Raw genomic sequence first — 25,313 nt, forward strand, 5'->3', positions numbered from 1 at the left:
TGTTAGATATATTTTGTGTAATAACAGGGTCAGCGGTAGCCCAAACCCTTTAACCAGTATACGCCACTGATGCAAGGTATTTTATTTCATAATACTGTGACCTACTTTTTTATAAAATGTGTACAGTAGTGCAAAAATAATGTTTGATCAATGTAAGCCTTAATTCTTTATGGCAATGTAGATAGTGAAAATAGCGTATTCTAGTGCAGGCCTACAAGGTGTAAAGGGCTGTCAGACATTGACTACTTTTCAAAACCGATTGCCAAACATACTACTTTTCGTCTCTAGAATATGATCTTTCTTCAAATATTACTTTTGTAGAATATTCATTTTTATCTACTTGTTCTATATACACTTCTAACATTTATATAATCACTGATTACCTGGCTGACTAGCTTCGAAGTGATATCCTTCATTGTTCGAAGCCTAGGCACGCATATTAACACAGTAAAGAAGTTACAAAGTTAATCAGTGATTTATTTTTAATATATCAATATTGCTTCATTATGTTGTGTACTGTAATACAAGGTATTTTCGATCCAAATTGTTTTATTTAATACTAAATTATAATTGTTTAACTCTTAGAATTTCATGTACCGGTAACTAAACACATCTACATTTTGCTCTTACTACAGTGCTCTCATTTTATGAGGAAACTAGATTACAGCGGAATACTGTACTGCGTGTCGTGCTTGCACGGGCGGGAAGAGTCTTTCGTTACTACCGGCAAATCAGCTTTAGCAACTGCTGGAATTTTTTGTAGAGTTGGAAAAGCAGGAAGTCGGCAGGCGGCGGAATGATGCGAAGTTTCCTAGTAAAATTAGAGCGCTGTATTATCATTGTTATGATTAGGGAACGGATTTTAATGTGCTAAAAACTTGAAAATAGTAGTAAAAGAGTGAAAAATATGTTATAAAAATTGTAAAATTATTTTGTTTCAATATTACAAAATTGTAAGTATATATTATAAAAAAATCACTCACCAATCATATTGAGACAATGGTAGGTTCAAATAGCTCGCTGTTGCAATAAACAATGGAGCCTTTCTCCAAGTTTTCCATCGCAAACCGATGTCGGCTGTCTCGAAACAATTCGTGATACCGGGAGGACCGTTCAACTTCACAAGAAGTTAGTCTTGCATATTTCATCAAATGAATGTCACTGACACAAATTCTCAATTTCACCGACGTCTTCTTGCCTTTCCAAAACTTTGGCAACTTTACACATAGCATGAAATCCATAATTATTTTCAAACACACCTTTAATTTTTTTTTTTTTTAAGGTTCTACTTTGGGACATTTCAGTGAGTGAATTTTTTCTCAGTGCCATGCATCTCATTAATTGTCTCAGACAACAAGTTGGTTGATGTTTCTAATTTCTTTATAAAGTGACAAAAAAACTCAAATTTGCTGATACCTAAGTAAGACAATTAATTCATTTTTTTTAATTGTCCTTCGGTAATCTTGAAGAATTTCAATTGATGGAGCGTCATCTTTATTAAGTTCATCTATCACTGATTTAAAATTTTCAAAATTGTCTGCATAATTTACTATTTCTTCTAATCATGCCTCAATGAGTAACTATTCTAGGTGGAAGTGCAAGATCTGGATTTTTGGCTTTGAATAAATCAATTCCTGTTGGGACTTTTACGAACATTGCCAACTTATTTATTGTCAATTATCATTAACACATTTACTACGTAACCTGTGAGTTGCGTAAATGATGCAGATAACTATTATGACTTGCATTTAGTTATCCAAAATGCAAAAGAAATTACTAAGTCCTTTTCATTCTTGAAGGTCGTGTTTTGTTTGGTAAATACTCAGCACCTAGAAAACGCCGAGGGAGTGCGGCAACTTCTTGGATTGTTGTGAAGAGCAGGTTGTCTATACAAAACATTGCAGGCAATCAAAGGACACTCTTTACGTTTACGTTAGAAATCTGGTAGATAATTATTTTTTCAAATTGCATATTTCTTACAACACAATATTCCTAAGCACTAAGCACACGTCAACGTTACTTATTACTTAAAGTAGCATATTTTAGATTTCTTAGGAAAGCTACCTGTGAGACCTATACATTCTATTTCTTCAGTTCGTAGGTCCAAGAATATCCTTAATGTACCATCAAATTCCGCTACAATAACTTCTTTATGCCAATATGAGTTGATCTATAGGTCTAGCATAAAATCCTGATTCTGTTACGCAATGCATACCGAAAATTTAATGAATAAACATATATGAAGTTTCCAAGTACGTAAGACAAGTTAACTGTAATTCAGTCAGTGACCAAGATTCGATTCCCGGCAGTTGTGAAGGTTTTGGGCAAAGCAGTAGCATAGCAAATGTTCTCGGAATACTTTGATTCCCTGCGCAACCGTTACTCTATTCTTTTTTTATTGTCCCAATTTAGTTATAAAGGATTCACAATCTACATAGTACAAAATAATAAACAACACAATTACAGTAACTTATTGTAGCCTACAACAATAAAAATTTATAAATGCTAATACATGTTGAACGATGGACTACATTCTAGTTAACATATTTAATACTGATATTGTCATAGAAAATACAAAACTTCGTCCAGGGGAGTGATGTCAGAAAAATACTCATTACACTGTGTTATCTCGCTGAATGGCAATTGCTATATGCTGTCGCAGGAATTCGGTAGAACGTGGGCCTCCAGTAAGTAACTTCAGTTTAACTTCAGTTTACTGGCAATATCTGATATAAGAAATTTTTTGGCTTCACGACACTACGTTCCCATTGTTTCAATTGCGAAGGCAACGAAGGTATAGTTCTTGAGTACATGTTTATATTTATTCTTTTTGTTGCGCACGGTTGATTTCGCAGCTGAGCTTGCAAATTTGGAAGTGTGTGACAGATTGGAAATTGCTAAGATATCGACACAAGTAGCATCCCATAAAATAAATTTGTCTTTGCTCCATGGGACTAAATTTAGTTTACCATTTGACGATTAACACCACTGGATTCTAGGTTAGTTAGGATAGCAAAAGATGTAAATGCTCTTTAATATTATTTACTAAAAATGTTTGTAAAATCGTCCTGCACTCTTTGGGGAACTTAAAGCATAACGACAGTAAAACATCGGGAATCGCTTCACATATGCATTTTTTTTATTATTTTAAATAATTTATTGATCGATCAGCGCATTTAGCGCTATACAGATCATTTCTAAATAAAATATAAATACAATACATGGCACAGAATTGAGGGCAGCCTAAATTGGGCTCCTCAATGAACAAATAAAAAATTGTTAATAAATAATTATATACATAGGTTGGTGTGATGATAAATTTTTATTATATGAGGTCCATTGGAAGTCGGCTCTTGATTATGGTGGGAAATGTGGACTTTCTTCCAAGAGAGTACTGGACGGTGTCTGGAACATTTTTAGGTTGTTATAGAACTTCGTAGCTTGTGAATGAATAAACTATTTGATTGTGTCAATACCAGTTTCTCTGTGTAGTTGGCTGTTATGGACAAACCAAGGAGAATTGAGTGAAATTCGTAGGACTTTATTTTGAAATGACTGGATGTGTTTAATTTCACTTATTACAGCTTCTCCTCAGACAGGACAGGCGTAAAGCAGCAGAGATCCTTCTCAGAGCAGAAGTAAATTTCACATTAATTGGAATTTATTTCCAGACCAATGGACTTGCATATATATTTTTTTCCTAGATCCATAAGAATTGTAGCTATGTGGATCATCTCCGAGCATTCCGTTATCCAATAGATTACGATTAATTTTTCAATTCTGTGATAATAGAAAACTCTGTAGAATCTCTTTATTGGGCTCCAGTTTGGGCAGAAATAATGCAGGAGTCATAATATTAGAAGGATTAAAATAAGCCTGCCACATAAAGACGTAAAATTGTGGAGCTTTTCCTTTATTGCTTGTGATATAGAATCTCTCTCAATGCATTTTTAAAATCCATTTTATTCGTATTCTCATTTATGTTCAGAAAAGAGCATACGGAACGGATAACTGCTTCACATCCTTAAGGTGTAGCCTACCGAAACCAAGCTGAGAAGGACGGAGATGCTCGCTAATTTGCTCTCTTACTGACATGCAAGCTAATATCAGCAACCAGCCTTTCAAAAGTATTTCCAATAGTAATGGGTCGTACATCATCCTGAATCTTCTCAAGGACATCCAATGTAGCCCCGTACAAATTCGGGGAAAATTTATGTATTTACTTATCGTGCTAAAATGAAATTGCAGAATTTAGTGATAACTTGCAGCAGTCTTTTGCCTGCATCCTCATCTGATTTAGATGCAAGGTCTTTCAGATGCTGTGGAAGGACAAGTAGAACCATCAGGAAAGATCTTTATTCCGTCGAAAATCAATTCTGATGACACGCTAAGAGAAGTAGAATCAAAATTACGAGCATCCGGAAACGACAAATGTCTTGACGGAGGAGTTTTTTTCCAAAAAAGATTCAAAAGTAGCATAAGTGTGGTTTGCTATTCACATTGCAAAGAGAGAATCCTAACCATTCCTCATATATTTACAATTCTTATCAGTAAACAATTTTTGTTAAATGTTCAGAAATTCAAAACTTTCATTATATAATATATATTCTCTTCAGCTACATTGTAAAATAAATCGTTGGCATACAAGGAAAAAGTATTAAGTCCAAAAATGCGAAAAATGTGTTATTAATGGTTATAAGTACAATAAATTGCGCGTTCTCTACTGGGAAAACGAATTAAGTCTTAACTCTTATAGTTCCTTAGTAATGAAACCTTCATAAATTATTAAGTCCATTACAAACAAATGTTGACAGGAAAAGAGTCTTAAGTGCACTTAGTACCTTTTGCCTGTACACCTCAATATCACTTTCAGAATATCTGTACAGGGCAGTGGCGTATGCTGAACCTGGAGTATGGGTGTTCTATTAAAATATATAATTGGTCTATAGTCGCACGAGTTTAGTAATAATTTCAAATTCATTAACTACTCGTGCTACGTGAGTAAATAAACCATCTGCTGTTCTATCAGCACTAACATCTACAAAGCCCAAGAATTTTTCGTAGACATAGCGGAGAACTGTAGATAGTTGAGATTTATTATCAATATCAGAAGTTTCATCAAGTATTATAGATACAAATGAAACTGAGTTAATTTAATTTTTTATTTCTTCCTTTTCTACATCAGTAATAGCTTTTATGGTATCATTTTGAATCAATGGAGAAGTTCCTGGAAACACTGTGGAAGAATTTAGATGGTTTTCTAAAAGTAAACCATATTTTTTAATACATTCAAAAATTCTAAACAATTTCTTTTGTTCAAAGATCTGATTCGTCATGTCCCTGTAAAGGGAGCTCCTGGTTAGCTAGAAGACAAATAGCGTCAATGATTCGTATTAATACAGCTCTATTTTTCTTTACCCCTTCGTTGTATTTATCGGTATCAGTTCTTCGTTGATCAAGTAAACAAGTAAAGTATCAATTCACTTGAATAATTTCAAGGGAAAAAACATTCCGGGGTCGGGTTCGATCTCGGGACCCTTCGCTTAGCGCACGAATGTTCTACCGACTGAGCTATACCAGGAACCATACACGACACCGTCAAAATTCTTCCCTTTATATCTATACAACTCATCCCCATTTAAGTTGTGTGGATATAAAGGGAAGAATTGTGACGGTGTCGTGTATGGTTCCTAGGGTAGCTCAGTCGGTAGAGCATTCGTGCGCTAAGCGAAGAATCCCGGGATCGATACCCGATCCCGGAACAATTTTTCCCTTGAAATTATTCAAGCCTGCTTCACAGGGAGCTTCTACCTGAAAGTCAGATTTGCATATCAATTCACTGTTTGCCGAAAAGTTTTGATTCCAGGAAACATTGTACGTGAGTTTGAGATTTTCACTGTTTTTGCTGTGCACTACACAAGTGACTTAAATCAGCAGATCCATACTTACTCCAAACCTCATTTTTGTTAGAAAACAATAAACATGGCCAGCAAAATAACCTGTTTGAAATTTCACAACCCGCTAACCATTCTACATGTTCATATTGTGTAATAGAAAAATGTCTAGTGTATTGTCCGTTTTTTGTTTTATTTTGTTGCACTAACTTCGGAAGTGGCGGAATAGGTCTACCTTATTCACTATATGTAATTATTTCTCTTCTAGTGGGCGAGAAGAGAATGATTTTTGCGAAAGATATTTTACAGCATACATTTCCAAGGGCTATTATCATTAAATAAGTAATTTAAATTGTTCACCTACGCTGGCACACAGCTATGAACCCTAATAAAACCTAAACATAATAAATTCACTCACACAAGCAGTCAAACATAATATTTTATAAGGCTACAATTGACAAGTTGAGCTGCCTGTATAGAGGACGACCTGCGAGTTTGAGAGAAGTATCCCCACCACTCCATCGTGTGCGCTCAGAGAATTATAGCAGCAACTCTCAACCGAGGATGTTCTTTTGTACGGTCAGGACAACCAGACCAGACCTCATTACACATCGTCAGGCAGAGCGTAGCTGTTCTGGGGGATTTAAAATATTTAAATGGTAATAAATTAAAATTAGTCTTGAACTATATACGTCAAACTTCCAATGAGATTACAGCGCATTTAAATTGTGATAAATTAAAATTGTTGTTGCATTATATAAAACAACTTAAAAAAATGACATCACCGAATTTACAGGGTGTCTAGCGTACACCTTGAACACCCGCAATATAAGCCTCTGGTACAGGGAGAATGATTTTAGCTCATAACCTGACCAGGTATACAGTGATTGATGCTAGTGATTAACATTGATTGCATATTGTGACAGAGCTGGGATACGATCTCACGACCGGCAGAAGGATTACAAGGTCGGCCGTGGTTCTGCGCAAGTGCGCGCGCATCTGCTTCCTGTGGCATGTGCTGTGGCGTAGAAAGGAGGGGGGAGAGGAGAGAGAGCGACCGCGGCAGAGAGGGGAGATATCCAGATTATTCGAGAATGCCATCCTGACATCCGTGGAAATCTTCTAGGCATCTGTCGATTGTTCGGGAGATCGTACTCTCCAGAAACTATGGTTTGGTTATAAAAGAAGAGACGCGAGTGAACTGGAGCAGTTTTGTTATAGTCGGTGGACAGCAAGCCAGCCAGTCTTGTGTACCAGTGAAGCCAGCTTCGAGACCGAAGTTCGACTTCAGTTGTGCCCGTAACTGTGGAGCCGGAAGTCCTGAGTTTGAGTGCAGTGAACCTCAGTTGGGGGACCTGAGTTCGAAGTTCAGCGGATTGTCTCTGAAGGTCTGGGGTTCGAGATACTGTGAATTCGAGTGACTGAGCTAGAAGAACTAGCCAAGGCAAACGAGCTGTGAACTGACAGTTCTGATTTGTAAATAGTGCTTTGTGAACATTAGTTAAGATTAACAGTTCATTGTTGTTCTCAATAATCCAAGTAAATTGTCATTGTCGTGTGTGGAGTGCAAATCCCATTGTTGACGAGAGCGTTTAAAGTGAATTGTAGAAAGGAATTATTGTGGAAATAATAAAACTACATTACTGTTTTGAATTTTAAAGTTACAATATGTTTTTCTCATAAACATGAACAATTATATGACAAGAGGAAGGAAATTATTATTGCAGAACAATACTGAAGTGACTGCTAGTAAGGGACTCTTCTTAAAGTATACATGATAGTCAAAACAAATAAATACTGTAATTACTTTTACATTTTGAGATGAAATGACTTTATTGTCAAACGCCTAGCATTAGAAAACAACAACAACATTTTAAGATGAAGTTTCTATTTTTATGCCGTACCTAATCACTTTTTAATCCTGTTTTGGGATCCAATAGGTTTATTATTAAAACTATTTAAATAACTTATTATAACATTAAAAACAATACCAAAACAGTAAATTCTAAACGTAGACTACCTAATGAAAACAAGGTAGTAAATATTAAAAATTTTACCGTGGATATTCCATTTCTTATTAAAAATGTTTGATTAATAAATTAAATTTGATATGATTTGACAGTAGAACTGTGAGAATTGTGTAATCGAAAGTACAGAATTACTCGTCTTGAATGAGTGGAACTGCAGATAGGCGAAATAAATTAAATAATACATAACATCTACAATGAACATGATAATTTAATTTATTATAACAACAATTATTATTCAGAATGCAATAAATAAAACGATCATTCACAACCTGGAACCTCATCAGTTATAAGTGAACGAAGTGTGTTACAGAAAATTGATTATGCTTTCGGAAGTGATTCTGCAGATTTAGATTCTCATTACCATCCTAACTCTGAGTATTCAGAACACAATGAAAAATGTGCGGCACCTGGGAAACCAACTCAAGAAAGTGGAAGTAAATTAGAAAAAGGAATCCAAGTAAATGAAAACTCAATGTGAAAAAAATTAACGTAGGGATGGCTTGACATATAAAATAAAAGAATCACAAGATGCTAAAATTCCTAAAACTTCTCAATTGTAACTTGTGTGGATTTAAGTGCACTGAAAACATTTCTGAAGAGTGGCGAAAGGAGGTTTGTTCAACCTAGTGGAAGAGAGAAAGACTTCATTCTCCACTGAGTCATTAGCAGCACTCGAGGAAGGAGGAAGAATCATAAGAATCTTGACGAGGGCCACTGTTTTTACGATTCCTCCTCCTTTGTGTTTGGAACAGTCAGAATTGTCTTGCTTCTGGTACACAGTGTTTTCAGAAAAAAATTTATTCGTAAACTCTGAACCTTTTCTCTGAAAGAAATACTTCAACCTACAGCACGTGGCAAAAATGTTGGTGAAAAATAAATCCAAAGATGAGAATGGCAATGTTGTTAATTGGCTCAAAGTAATGTATTTCAATTACACGAAAGAAACATTTTGGGTTCTGCAATATAAGTATGGGTATTCTGATGAATATAGAGCAATCAAAATTCATGGAAAGGGACAACCATTTATTTGTCTAAAACAACCGCTAGCAGAATACTCAAATCCATTGCCAATAAGCTCAGCAAAGAAGAATAATCTTCTAAAAGTCTGTCGAGCAAGTATCATTCCTGAAGAGTTGCATGGCTGATACAACACACTGCCAACATGTGACACTGCAGTTGACAAGGTTCCAGTACCTGCTGTGGATGACAGTGGAAATCATAAGTGATGATTCTGAAGATGATTCTTAGTAAGCTTGTGATTTGGCCTCTAAAAAAGATCGACCATCACTCTTTTTATCATGAAGTTCAAAATCTGTGAATATATAGTTTCATTCAATTTGATTCAAACTGTGTTAAAACCATAATTCAATCTGCAAAACATGCTAATATATAGCTTAATACATGTATTATTTAACAAGAAGGAGAAGATGAATTTAAATCCAAAACCAGATTTTTCATAAACATTCAAACTTTCAACTTGATTTATCTCAATACTATCTTTTTGGACTTAATACCTTTTCCTTGTAAGCCCACGAAATGTTCAATGTACTTTGGTGTAAAGTGATTTAAAAGGTAGGCCTATGGTATTCTTTACAACAGGAAAAGGAGTCAATTTAAATTCTCTTACATTTTCTTTTATTTCAGACACTGAACACGTACATTTCCTATTAGATTTTCCATCAACTCAAAGAGGCAAAAGGCATAAAAAATTATAAGATCTTGCCAGCATTCTAAATAATTTTGTGAAATACACCTCTCAACCAATGCGTGGGTCTGTCTGCAGCAAAAGCTAGAGCTCCTTTCGGAATTCGCCTCAAAATCTTTACATTATTTCTGCAACTTGAGAGCTTAACCTGAAATGACTCTGTTGGAGGCTTAATGCAAATAGTCACTACCACTAGGGGGATCATTCGAGTGGGCTCTCGTCCAATGAATTCGCAACCTCTTCAATCCCTTGAAAAGCTTTGCATCATAATCACAAAGAGGACACAAAAGAAAAACATTCAGCACTAATGCCTGGAAGGATCTTCGCTATGTAAAACACACGAAAGACACTTGGAATTCGGTTCACCTAGAGCTACGATTTAATCATTACATAAATCCACACGTGATCTATGAAACCAAAGATTACTGGTACATTCATTACACAAAATTAGTGTTTCATTTACTGAACTATTGGAGCTGGTACAGAGAGGACATAGACGCATTATTTTGTTGCACTGCATTCCATTCATACTTAAATCCTATCTTCGAAGAGAGTATCCATAAATTTTAATACATATTATATATATATATATATATATATATATATATATATATATATATATGAATTTTGACAACATGAACATTTTGATGGATTTAGTACTTATTTCTGCATGTAATAGACGATGAAACAAAGTAATTATACTCCATTAGTGATGCTTAAACACAACACAAACAGACCTTAACAATTATATTAATCGACAAATTGAAACTTTTTTCGTGTATCAGGTGTGAAAATGGGCGGATTTATCTCATTTCGGGGTGCTGAATTATTGGAAAAATCAGATTCTTTTTATCACGTCACATTTCCTACATACACAGCACTAACACGATAACAGACAGTAATACGATATTAGTAAATATGGATCATGTTATGCTTGAATTCACTGTTGTGAGTTAAAAGTGTGAATAAAGTAATTGTTTAGGTTGCCAAGGACCATGAAATAAAGACCAGTTTAGATGTCAGGCATGGATAAAAAAATACACTAGACCTGTTCATGTTGTTCCTATGGAAGAAATAAAGACGTCCAGTACATGCTAAAAAATGTCGTTTCTTTCATAAATTGCTTCACTGAAAACGCCACTAACATTGTCACAGAATCAGAACAATCCAATCTTTACACAAAGAAACTAAACCCTACTTGGAAATGTTACACACATTAAGAAATGAGACTAATATAGCTTCATCAAGATTCTATTAGGTATTACTTTCCACAGTCACCTCCATTGTCTACTCAGACATAATATTGTCCATTTTAGGTTTCTCATCTAGGGACAAGGTTTCCACTTTCGAGCAGATCTTGCATGTATGTGATCGACAAAGTGTATATGAGAAAAAGTTTCTACACAGCCATGTTTATTGTGCGCATATACATGTTCAGTTACTATTACAGTAACACTAGTAAAATATATCTTTAATAAAATGTTACAGTACCATTTCATAAAGTATCGGCATGTCAATGGTGGTGAGAACACATCACAGGAATTTTAATAAGTTGCTAGATATGATGCTTTGTACCTCAATGTAATAAATTTTCATAATAATTAAACTATGTTGTACTATATTATTAATTCTTTTATTACCTTTAATTTGCTAGTAGCCTGTATAAGTATACCAGTTCTTATTAAGCTGCCATTACCTACTTCTTTTGTAGAAAGTGTCACATGGTGCCATTATTGTTATAGATAAAATTGTTAATGTATTTTTAGTTCTCCGTCTTGTATTTGTATTTCCAATGGTGTGGAAGAGAAGGCTTATTGGTCTTAACTACTCTGCCTGAATGAATGAATGTATACATTAAGTAGACAGACAGTGAGACAAACAATAAATAAATAAATAAAATATTTGAAGAAGTAAATAAATAAAAAATAAACAAACCTTACGCTATGCGCTTCATGATCACATACATTAAACAAGCAGTTGGACTTGGTGGTATCTCATTGTGGGGATTAATTTAAGGAAAAATCCTTATCAGTAAACAAGTGTTCAGAAATTTAAAATGTTTTATTATATAATATATATTTTCTTCAACTACATTGTAAAATAAATGTTCATATATTATGTAGGATCATTTGAAAGTGCAGTGCATACATTTTATTTTTCCATACTAGCGAAAGTGGAGTGAAAGCGACAATGCACAGCACAGCTGCCCACATGTGGCCCACTAAACATTCGGTTATGTAGGACACTAAAACACACGAGATTAACTGTAGAAGGGACAATTTGTTACAATTTGAATTGTGTACCAGACCGGATTGGCAGTAAGAGTATCTGTCCATGCTGCCATTCAAGGACACACATAGTTAATGATAAGACAGTTGTCTGTTATTAGTATTGTGTTAATTTCAGAGCAGTACATCTGTTACTATATGCAGTATTAACTTTCATTTCTTTCTTTGTGTCTGCTGCTGAAGTCAAGGTTCGAAAATTTTATACAAAGCAAAAATATTTTACATTTCTCATAACTTCTTCAACTGCTCAGTGTTATACAAAATTTCAAGAATGTTTTCCTGGGACTGAACTACCTGAATAACTACGAACTACTGTTCATAAAACAGTGAATAAATTAAAAACTATCATAAAACAGTGAATAAATTAAAAACTACGAGATAATTACTGAACAAGAAAAGAAGATGAAGGCATAATGTTTTAACAGAGGAAAAGTTGGAAATCGCCATGAAAAATCTCTTACAAAGTTAGCATAAGCAAGGATCAGTAGTACATCAGCACATAATGCTACAAAATTACTAAAAGCATCAAGAAATAGCCAACATTTCATATATATATATATATATATATATATATATATAAAATCAGAATGTGTTCAGACACTACAATGCCTGCCTTGCAAGAAATGAGGAATATATTCAACATAGTTTTTGAAAAGGTAATTATTTTTTAGCACTTTCACAATTTCAAATTGCAAAAAACTGTCCCTTCTATGGTTTATCTCGCGTGTTCTAGACTCATAACCAAGTATTCAGCAGGTCGCATGTGGTCAGCTGCACTATGCACTGCAGCTTCCACTCTACTTTTGCTACCAGTAGTGTGGAAAGATAAAATGTATCCATTGTATTCGATCATATGATTAAATAAAATATATAGCACTATAAAATATGTTCCCAAAAATATTTAAATACCACATTTAAAATAAAACATTGATGTAAAATTAAACAATCTAATAAAACACTGATATATAATTGAAGACTATAGGGGAAAATCAATCGAAGCCACATATTTATGATTCTGATTAAAATAATGAAAAACGCTGTTACGAAGAAAGTATTAAGGATATGGAATTGTAACAAATACTGTTTTAATCCTGAGTTATTTTTATAAAAGTATTATTATATGTGGGTTTACTGTAAACAATAGTTAACAATGAAAACAACAAAGCAAATACAAAATGCACATTTTTGTACGCAAGAACAATGAAAGTTCACATTTTCTTTATTTAAAGTACACTCAAACACAGAAAAAACTCAGTATTAGGAACTTGGAATTGTAGCAAACAATGTTTTAATCATGAATTATTGTTGCAGAAGTATTGTTGTATGTGACCTTATTGTAAACAATACTTCTTCTTCTTCTTCTTCTTCTTCTTCTTCTTCCACTGCAATTCTGGGTAACCAATGCCTGTTCTGCAACTACAAAAACTGATCTGTCCATCGATGAAATGGTCTTCCTACATTTCGGGCTCCTGTTGCTTTACAGTTTAATAATTTTCTCGGTAAGACTGAGCATATGTCTCATTGTGAATAGCCAAATGATATGTTAAATTTAGTTACATAAACATTCCCGCAAAACTCAAATGATATAGGGAAAGGAGGACAATTTGGTGTAGTTTCTTCCATGTTTGGGCTGCTTTCTTGGTCTTTCAGTGTCCACACATTAGAGTTTTCGCCACTATTCTCATTATTCATGTTTTACATCACTTAGGCTTAACTCGCACGGACCACAACTTTGCGATTATTTTGCAGTTATATGTGGTTGTGCTATGGGCGGACAGGAATTAGCATGGAAACAGATGATAGTAACTCACATGGACCACAAACGTTAGTCTTTGTCGAAGTCTGTCGCAATGAGCGGTTGGTATTACCCAAAGAACCAGCATAGAATTGTCGCTGTCAGTGGTCAAGCGCATCTCACACAGTGCGACACACCAACCACTCGCCACTGACACCGTATCCTTAGAAATGACACACTTTACACTGTATCCTTCAAAACGACAGATGCTTTCTTAAACTGCTAATGGCAAATTGCTAGTTTGCAGTATGGTCGTCTGTGGTTGATACAGACTTCAAGCAACCACAAAAAAGAAGTCCACATGTGGTCAGTTGCGCCGACAACACACCCACACAAAACTACAAAATAATCGCAAAGTTGTGATCCATGTGAGTTCAGCCTTACACTCAAACACAATTATAACTTACTGGATGAATCTCGCAAATTAGTACATTGTCGAACATTTAAATTAAAAGAAATACCACTGCCGTAACTCAGTCAGTTGAGGCACTATACTGCCAATCCGAAGTTGCGCTCAGGCATGGGTTCGATTCCTGCTTGAGTTTTTTTCCGAGATTTTCTCTAACCATAAGGCGGATGTCAGGTAATCTATGGCGAATCTCCAAATACCATCCAATCCCATCAATGTTAAATCCGTAGTGCTCGGGAAAAGTGACACAAGTCAGTTTCCACAAACCTTTTTTGATGATTTATTGACAACTTACGGAACATCTGTTCGCTTGGAAAATAATACATAGGTATTCCTCCCATTACAATAATTCATACAGAAAAAAATCAAATCGACATAAACCAGTGTAAGTTGTCAATAAATTATCAAAAAAGGTTTGAGAAAACTGACTTATGTCACTTTTCCCAAGTACTGCAGAAATAATCTAGTAGCTGATAGTGTCGTTAAATAACCAACCTAGTAGTTGATAGTGCCATTAAATAACTTAAAAAATATATACATTCAGGCTTACAAACGTTGAAAACAGATATTCCAGTTACATTATTATAATTACAATATTTCAAGACTTGTTATCACTGGGTTGGTTCTCATTTAATATAACCATAGGACTTTGATTGATCTTCCATTGTACACTTTTTGAAGCCAATTTTACGCGGACTATGAATGATTTTTCCACGGAATTATATTCAGGATAGCAGTACTTTATGCCAAAAATGATAATATAACAGTAACCATTAAAAGTGGACTTCGATTGTTTTTTCCCTGTAGTCTTCAATTAAACAATAATACATGTATGCAGTAGTATGCAATAATACTCGTAACTTTAGAATCTGAAACAATATAAACATTGTTACAAACAGTAAATAATAAGCAGTAACCTGCTGATTGATGTGTATGGATATGGGTGTGCATTCCTATGATTTAAGGATATAACGTAATCTTCTGTTTTCGATAAAAAAAATTTGAAAAAGAAAAATTGTTTCAATTACTAATGCTATGGCAGAGTATCATACATATCAAATTATTTTAAGTAAAGTAATACAGATATTAAAACAGCTTAAAAAAACCTCATAATCTTTCATTTAAAAATATATCGTCTTCATAATCGTGAATAAGGTTATAAAACAAAATATTCACTACAATAATCTTCCATTATTGAATATCTACCTCTTTATTTCATACTGTGAAAATATCACTTCACTCCACAACAGACAATACCATTAGAAACTGCAAAAAATCTCTTTCAAAATTTCTTCTTTCACCATGATTATCAAATTCTTTCACAAATTATTTACAACTTACAGAAGAGCATTATAATTTCATCGAACATATATGAATAGCTTAGAGCTATACATAGAGTTAATGTTTGGATTCCTTCATTCTAGTTGGAAATTATGAATGACAAAGATTGGAATATGTTTTAATGGAATACTCCCATTTTCCCTACCATCCATCCTTCCACTATTTTCGCCTCTCACTACCATCGTAAAAAGAAACCAAAATGTGTTATATAATGATTAAAAAAACAAACAATAAAATCTGACTTAATGCAGACACCATGAATGATAATAGTGACAGTACTAGTATTGGTAACTATGAAAGTGAGTGTGACAGTAGTTGTGGAGGGCAAATTTACTTTTAAATGAAGGAATGAAGATAAATTTTACAAAAATATTAATGCGTTGAATTATCCTTTCTTTATAAAACAATTATTTTTTTCTTTCCAGAACATTTACTGAATGAACAAACTTAGCAATACATACAAATTCCAAATTTAAGGGTGAATATAAATTGGCGATTTTTTACTTCAAATCTCATGATTTTACGTAAATTTTAACATAAAGATACATAATGTAATTTTCTAAATATGAAATACTATAAATGTTAAAAGTAACCTAACAACTCTTAAAAATCGTGTGCATTGTCAGAGACATAATCATCTGGATCCATCCACACATTTTAACTTCTTTCTAGTCTTAATATTACTCAAAATCTATTCAAAGTATGAGATCAGAGACTAAGATTGTTAAGTTGTAGCATGAAGTATAGTGTAAATGAAACTTGTTATAAAGTTACGATTTTGGCTTAATTTCTAATGTAAACAGAACTTGTTAAAGAGTTACAATTTAGCATATTAAATCTTTTAATGCTTGTATATTTATCACTTTATCTAACTGAACTGGGAATATTTCTTTAATATGGTCCATGGTTAAAAATTACATTTTCAGATTACAATGTCACTGACAACGACAGTTCTTTTGTAATACCTAATTGAAATATAAAGTGAACTTAAAGGGCCTGTTAACTTATGAAATGCATTTTTAGTTAGAAAATGATTATAACAGAGCAGGTGTAGAGATTAGTTTCTGTGAAAACCCAAGCATTATACAATTAATAGAATGCTCGCAATCAAAGTCTAAATGTTGCTGGAGTTGAAGGAGTGACATCACACATCTCAGTTCCGCTAAGCTTGTTCACTGCATCCGTGGTCTGTATGGCTTCCCTAGTTCAAGTACTTGGTATTACAACGTATCTTATAGTTATTTCCACGAGTTATTGCCGGAATTAGGCCATGAACTATCAATTCGAGCCCAGGACAAGTCATATTATAACGGAATATGTATGATAAACTTTCTTGTGTTAAATTTTAACGTACCTTGTTAACATCTTTCGACCTATTTATGGGTCATCTTCAGAACTGGTCATTGTTGGTCTTGGCGCCTCTTGTTTCCTGTGAGGGTGCGTTCGTAGTTTAGAGTCAAAAAGTGTAAGTGTTTTGAAATTGAGTTGTGTGTTGAGAATATCGTTGGGGTGTGTTTGCGTGTATCTGTATATTTCATATTGTTCTAGTGTGTTGAGTTTCTGGCTTTTTGGTTGGATGTGCAGTATTTCCATGTCTGTGTTGATGTCTCTGTAGGTGTGGTTGGCATTTGTGATGTGTTCTGCATATGTGGAGGTGTTTTGTAATTTTGTTATGGCTGTGATGTGTTCTTTGTAATGTGTGCAGATGTATGCAGAACACATCACAAATGCCAACCACACCTACAGAGACATCAACCACACTTCGAATTTACCCCGTGATCTTTCGTGATTAGGAAATTCATGAATACGTTGTTTTTAAGCACCCAACAACCCAACACACACTTACGCATAAAATAATATAACACAAGTTGTGTGGTCATGAAAAACTCAACTAATCTCCGTCACTCACGCTATTAGATAAAATCTAACAATCTTTATTTTTCTGTTATTACTTCATTATTGTGGCAGATGTGCTCCAACAATGCCTTCTTCCATACCTCTGTTTTCATCGTTGTGATTATCTTACCCAAAATTTAATTACAAACCTATTGATGATAAAATCACAGTCTAGTATATACAGTCACGAAGCTTAATATTTACTAAATATGCAAACGTAAACAGTTGAAATATGCATCCATAGATAGTTGCTCACCACCAGGATCGCTACTATCGCCTCATCACAGACTCTTTCCCTAGCAGACCATAAAATGTATTGTACTTTCGATATCGTGTTTCTTTGAAAAAAATAACACCTTCCTTCCACTATTGAAATATGAAATACATAAGGTTTATATATTATTTTCATAAAATATATATTATATTCTATAAACTCACCTTCCTGGATCTTTCAGAAGGATAACTTTAACCTATTTTTCTTACAATTTATAGTACTACAAACGTCTCCTTGTCCCATATTATTATTCAAATTATTGTATTTTAGCCATTTACAGTTATTACAACCAATAACGAACTTTTCACAAAAATGCGAAATACGGCACAGTCAATGCTTTTTCGATCTAGACCAGGCCGTAATGTTTGTTCGGGTTTTCTATTTCAGTGTAAGGAGCTCAGTGAAATATTATAACTTTATTGCTTATCATTCCTAAGTTTTATTTAGTGTAATGTGTTATAACTTCCGTTTACTTCTTGTTGCATAATATGTTGCAGAAATAATTACAAAGCTGTGTTATGTTAATGTGAAGAGAATTTTACATGTTAACATAATCTGTTCGTGTCAACATTTCAAGTTTAGAATGGAAGCTATTTTGAGGTTTAATAAAAAAAGAATTTATATTGTGATTTCAATTTAGCACATCTACCTTCCTTAATTTTAGACAAAACATTTACCATACCACTCCTATGAAATTAGTGTACATACAATTGTGTTACCTACTTCATCTCTTAAGTAGTAGATAAATACAATAATTCAGTACCGATACTCAATTTTAGTATTAAAATACAGACAAATTGAATGTCCAGGGTATCATACATGACATTATGCTTAATTATAATGTATGATAGCGAATTTAGGAATATAAGTTAAATATAGTAAACATAACCTATAATTTTCATATGAATGGCAAGGCATTGGAGAACACTAAATTTAGACAGAAAGGGGCAACTGGTACAGTAAACATAACCTATAATTTCAACATATCTAAATATCCGTGCAGTGCAATTGAAAATGATTGAATCATGCATAAATGAATGTACAAGAATTTTGCTATATTTAATCGAAATAAAGGCAGGTATTACACATACGAACAACGTAATTTTCACACCATAAATAATATTACATCTTAACTCGCAACTAAATTATGTCTGAAGTGTCTCATCTCATAATCATTGTTTTAAATTTTATTACTGGAATTACATTACATTTTAGAGAAACATTTATTACTGTTTATGCATTCCAACTAATTTATATGGTTGAAATGCAGCCCTTCGTGATCGGGTTAAGCGAGTTACATGGTCTGCCTTACGGCCTGTATTAGATCACGATGGCTGTGGAACAGTCTATTGTTCCTAGTACTCACAGCGCTCCAAGCAGCTAGCAACTATGGCGAGATTTGCAAAAAATCACCCCAAGCTTCGTGACTGTATATAATAGACTGATAAAATGATGAAAAATGTTGTATTTATTGCATATACATAATTAAAAACATAGATATAATAACGTAAAGCTTCTTGTGTGTAAAATATCTGTTAATGCAAATACGGTACATATAAATTAAGAAATCAAAAAATGAGGTTTGTTAGATAAAATTTAATACGGGAGTTATCATGTGACAACAATAAGCACGAGTGATCCCAGGTTGTATTGCAATCAGCAGCAGGTGAATCTCAGCTAACCTTAGGAGAGATGACATCACCACATCAATCAGTGTACCAGTTATTGATGAATACTGAGAGAATGGAGCGTTCTAGAAATATGTGGTTTTCACTGATATATTTTTCTAAAGAAAATTTTTATTATAAGTACCCCTTTCACTTTAAGTTAACAGGGCCTTTAATATTAGGACATAACACTGCTCCTATATTGAAAGATTGTTCTTTGTATAATTAAATCGCATACAAAACTTCTTTCTTTGTATAGATTATTCCATATGAAATCGGACAACAAAAATCCTTTACATTTTATTTCAAACTCAAACTCAAATTTTTATAGAGAATGGTGAGAGTAAGCTTCATGCAAATATGATTAATTTATCACTGATAGTTTTCATATTATAAGCATAATAACTTAGGGTAAATTAAACTTTGAAAATAAATAACTCTCACTTTTTTTAAATATGAAAATTGAAATAATACCTATCAATCCAAAGCTCTTGATATGGCGTTTCCTGTAATTGGCGATTTTTTTTAAATCACTCCATTTCAAAGGAGTTGATACTGAAATAGCTTAAAATCGCAATCTTACAGCCAATTTAAAAATCTGGAAATTTGCATAACAATGATCTACATTCGTAGAAATATATTTCATTTTTAAATGAATGGTGTCACCAATGGTAAGCTCTAATGATATGGGGGAATGTTTAAGATCGCTTCTCCTTGTGAGTTAACATACTACATGCGGTTGTGCAAGAGGGAGTGTGCCAGAGAGTGTTCTTGCAGGTTCTAGTAGATCTGTGTATGTACTCATTTAATTAATTAACTGCTCTGAGTGTTTTGGCAACATGGAATGAAGAAAACAATTGGAGTCAGTTGATTTCCCAAGAAAGTTGCATGCACTGAAAAAACATTCCTTCATAGTCAAAGAGCAAAACTGTTTCTGCACAGAATTAAAAACACTCTTGAGTTCAATTCAGTAAAAATCAAATGATTTTGTTATAATTTCAGACTGTTTACAGCGCTCTTATATCAAGAGTACATGATATCGTTCCTACATGAAAATTTCCAACAGGGTTGGAGTTATATTATTTCAGTGATGGTGGGGTTTCGCAATATAAAAAATGAAAATAATTTCATAAATCTCTGTTTTCACGAATAAAACTTTCAGGCAGGCAGAGTGGCATTCTTTCGCCAACATGAAAGGAATCATGTTCAATTCGTCATAAAAGAAGAACACTCTACAAGAGAGACTATACTTTTCATCCAGATTCGAACAGTGAACAGAGATAATGTCCAACATACCAAAATGTCCATATGCTTTTAATGTCCAAGGTACGAAAAGGTCCAACATACTGGAAAGGACTGTTACATAATGTCCAATTAACGAAAATGTCCATGTGATTATAATGTTCAAGGAATGAAAAAGTTATATCTAAATATAATATACATACATACGTATATTGCCCATTGACAGGTCTTTCACTGCAAACCCAGCATTCTCAAATCTTTCCTATTTTCTACCTTCCTTTTAGTATCTGCATATGATTCATATATCTTAATATCGCCTATCAACTGATAACTTCTTCTGCCCTGAACTCTTCTCCCGTTCACCATTCCTTCCAGTGCATCCTTCATTAGGCAGTTTCTTCTCAGCCAGTGACTCAACCAATAAATTCTTTTTTCTCTTTCTGATCAGTTTCAGCATCATTCTTTCTTCACCCACTTTTTCCAACACTACTTAATTTCAAATTCTGTCTGTCCACTTCACACACTCCATTCTTCTCCATATCCACATTTCAAATCCAAATACAATATAAGAACACAATTATTCACATTACTCTGTAACACAACTTTATTTAGTAGTATAATAGTTATAACAGAAACCTTATAAACAATCAATTTTTATGGGCTTTTGTTTTGCAAGGTACCGGTAACATAATTCAGTCTTTGTCAAAATTTTCAGGCACATTCGGGTTACTGTATAATTTGAGATGATATGAAATTGCTCTTAAATAGCGAGGTAAGTCATTTTCAGTTTTATATTGCTGGTAGCTGTTTACTAGAACGGTGATTCTTTGTTGGTTCTCTATATACCTTTCATTTAGTGACTGTTTTATATTAGTGTGACCTATAAGTAATTGTACCTTGGCATCTGTTTGGCTTTTTTGCTGTTTGAGATGTTCATTAAAACGCCATATATTACATGTATTATCGCATACTGGATTTCCCTATGTATTGGACCTTTTTCTATATTGGATCTGTTGCATATTGGAACTTTTCGTATATTGGACGTATTATATTTTGGACCTTCTTGCTTCTTGGATGTTTACTAAATTCCTTGGACGATATTTACTTGGACATTTTTGTCTCGATCTTTTCTATCTGCGGACATTTTAAATTGGACGAAATTACCTGTAACCGATTTGAACACGACTGAACAGTTCCAGGGACTCACAGCATTAATTTCTGTTCTCCTGCCTCTAAAACAGAAATGCTAATGAAGAAATATTCATCAGCATCTGATGTTGTTATAAAGACAGTGGTCAAGAAATAAAGTGGTATAATGATACACTATTTTCTCGTTTTAACACTCATATGTTGCTGTTGGCATATAAGCCATGTATTATGTGTATCATTTTATTGGACTAGGAAAAATATACATTAGGACTCACCACTAGATAAGCAGGTTTATTTCGTTTTTTCCGCTCGTGTTCCCATGGTTGAAGTGACCATGCTACAACTCAAACGCTGATAACATTACCAGCCTTTCGCTCTATGCTTTCAAGCCTCTTCCATGTGCCAAACTAAATTTTCATAGGATATTTTAATGTTTTCCCTACTGTTCCTGTTATCGCACCAATTTTTTTAAAATGATAACTATTATATTTTTGGAGTGATTATGCCAACATTTATATTCATTTTTTTAAGTGACTACAGATCTTTTAAAGATATAATGAAATAACACCCCTCTAATTAAAGTAATAAATATTGACCATATAACATTAGAAACTTTCTTATAAAGAGGTTCATGTACAATTTTCATGTATTTGCCAGTAGAGCACAGTTTCAGATATATTTATTTTTAAAGATGGATTTTTGCTTAAAATATTAGCATTTATTATAAAGATTACTATAGCAATAGAGGGCTCATACTTTGCAGAAGTTTTTGTCTTCATTCTTCACACATGTCTAAAATGTAAGTATTTTTTAATTCCAGATCTTTTTTTTTTCATATTATTGTCAGATTTGAGATGGAATGACCCATACTGTTTATTTTACTTTTTCACACAGCCTTAATTCAATCAAATACAAGTTTTTTTTTATATATATATTATTGTCCGATTTGAGATGGAATGACCCATACTGTTTATTTCATTTTTTCACACAGCCTTAATTCAATATTTACTATGATTTTACACAGCCTTAATTCTACCTTCATTTCATTAATTTTCTCTGATGAGACGGCTAAAATTAATTATTGTACCTATATACCTACATTCAGTCTTATACACTTACTCTATCAAACGTAAATACAATGAAGAATAAAATCTTATCACAAACAAGCAAATATTATAAAATTGGTGCTATTAACATGAACAAATATTAAGTGAACATATCTTCACATACAAAGGACAGTTTAAACTGGCTATAATAAAATATCACACATCATTAAGGCACTTCAAGTAAAGGACTTTCCCAGTTGAAACAGTCTGCACTTCCTTATCAATGCATATATTTGTTAAGTTTTGCCTCCTATCATTCTGAAATTGCATGAAATCCTGCACAATGTCAGTTAACATGTTGTTACTTTGATTTTCTTCACTGTGACATGTAACAGGATGAAAATAGTCATTACAATTTCCTTGAGAACTGGAAACATCATCATCACCACCATCACCAACATAATCAATAACTTTTTCTTTACTTGTACATTTGCCATTCTGTGCTGCCACATTGCAAATTGCCTTCATTCGCTCCTGATATTCTTTAGCTCGTGTTAGAACTGATTTAAATTCGTTTTCTCTCTCTGCCTTTTGTTTCTGTATAACATGCACCATTTCCTTCTTCCATTCATGGACTATAATCTTCTTGATCTCCTCAGATGGACCCTCACAATTTGGATCCAATGAAGTCTCAATGACAGAGAACAGTGCTTTTGCCATAAGATCTTGCACCATATACCTCCTCAGATCCTCCTTGATGATGTCGATTACGTGGGGAGCCAGACTTGATGCTACATTTCCTACTTGTTGTCGAAGCACTGATTCAAGAGACAGCTCTAAATTCTTCATGGTATTATTGTCAATTACTGATATGTCAAATCTTGACTCAAGAACAGACATTGGAATTTCGTCTTCACTAATTTGTACGTTATTTGTACGCAAAACATTGGTACTGAAGGGAATTTCTTGTCCTTCACTATTACTAGCATCAGTTCGTTCAAAGTTATGGATTATCCTGGTAGACTGTTCCCTGTCTGTAGATTTGTTACGTTTTTCAGAGTCACTAGTTATTTCACTGCTATCTTTGGTCATATCTTCGCTTACTACAATTGGTTCCAATGAATTAGTAATCTCTCTAGTAATTTCATGGGCTGAATTACTAAAGCTTTCAGTAGGGCCTGGCATGCAACTTTGATTAGTGACTGTAGTTGTGGTTTCATTCTGTTTTACTAATATAACCGTATTTTTACTTTGTTTTCTGATGTCTGAAAACAATGAAGTACCCTCTGTAATTATACATTTATTTTCGTTCTGTTCCTTTACATTTTCTGGACTGCTTTCGATTGGTCTAGTATTTCTGATTTCAGTCATAATGTCTGCTGTAACTTCCTCCTGTTTCATGTTGCTTTTGGATAATTTAGTACTCTGTTTGTCTGTGGTTGTGGTTTTGTTTTGTTCCACACTGTCTATAGGTATTGTAGCTTCCTGAGTAATTTTCTCTATGCTGTTCTGTTGTTTCGTACTGTCTACAGACAGTGTGCTGTTTTGGTTGAGTGCAGCAGGTGTAGAGTCAGTTACGACTTTGTTTTGTATTACACTGTCTTTAGATGCAGTAATATCATCTTCGTTTGATGTTATATTAATGGTTTGGTTCTGGTTGGACGTGGCTCCTGAAATTGGTATGTCAGTAGATGTAATAGAAATGAATTTTCTTTCAGGACTTTCATTTTGCTTTTGTAGAGCAGAAAATAGCTTGTTCTGAGGACTTGATGAGGTACATACAGGATAGCTCTTCTTTGTACTGTTTGCATCGTTTCTCTCGCTAAATTTACTGTCATCAATGGACTTTATATCAACCTCGTCATCATCTTCAAATTCTCTCTGTCTTTCATCTGATGGACGCTGCTTAGCAAGTTCTTGTGCCTGAAACATGCCATCACGTTGCACAAAAAACTAAACATACTGTATATTCCAAAATACAAAATATACAGGGTGAAATATTTAAATGCTTCTTAAAATACGACTGGTTCCAATTAAAGGAAAAATACTTGGGATACTCTATACCAGTGGTTCCCAATTAACTAAGGGCTATGAACTCTGTTTCTCTAACACAAGTCATGGAGTCCTAATTTTACAAATTTTGGTAGAATCATGTATGGTAGTTACCTGTGCAAACAGTTCTTTTTAGAAAATATCCGATAGTCTTCAATAATTAAAGATAAACCATAAAATATAAATCATTATTTTAGTTGGGGGGGGGGGGGGGGAAGAAAAAATATTTTACTAACTATAAAGGCACATTCAGCAGCTATTGAATCTGAATGTTTGGGATAGCTACACATAATGAGGGAAATGATGCCCCTTTTTGTGCCAACAGTTCATTGCACATCCAGTTCAATATTTCCTACTTTTAGCCGAGTTCTGCTTGTTATTTATGTAACAAAAAATCAAAATTGTAGAATGAAAAGGAAGTAGACGTTTTAAAGCCTTTATTTTTTACCCAACTTAAAATCAGGAAAATCCAGAACTGGTGTGGGTATCATCTTTGAAACATGTATTCAATGAATCATCACAAGT

The 25,313-nt window shown here is 33.7% G+C and overlaps 1 protein-coding gene across 2 annotated transcripts in view; it reads right to left on the reverse strand.

Annotated features, from left to right (window-relative positions):
- Window positions 1–11,675: 11,675 nt before the first annotated feature.
- LOC138708000 (uncharacterized) overlaps window positions 11,676–25,313 on the reverse strand; it is a 47,685-nt gene continuing 34,047 nt past the window's right edge. For both annotated transcript variants that reach the window (XM_069838108.1, XM_069838109.1), the window contains exon 4: window positions 11,676–24,659. In XM_069838108.1, coding sequence (XP_069694209.1) covers window positions 22,953–24,659 — 1,707 coding nt within the window. In that variant the 3' untranslated portion in view covers window positions 11,676–22,952. The remainder of the gene's footprint in view (window positions 24,660–25,313) is intronic.

Source organism: Periplaneta americana, chromosome 10, assembly GCF_040183065.1.
Source record: "Periplaneta americana isolate PAMFEO1 chromosome 10, P.americana_PAMFEO1_priV1, whole genome shotgun sequence".
Classification (NCBI taxonomy): Eukaryota; Metazoa; Arthropoda; class Insecta; order Blattodea; family Blattidae; genus Periplaneta; species Periplaneta americana.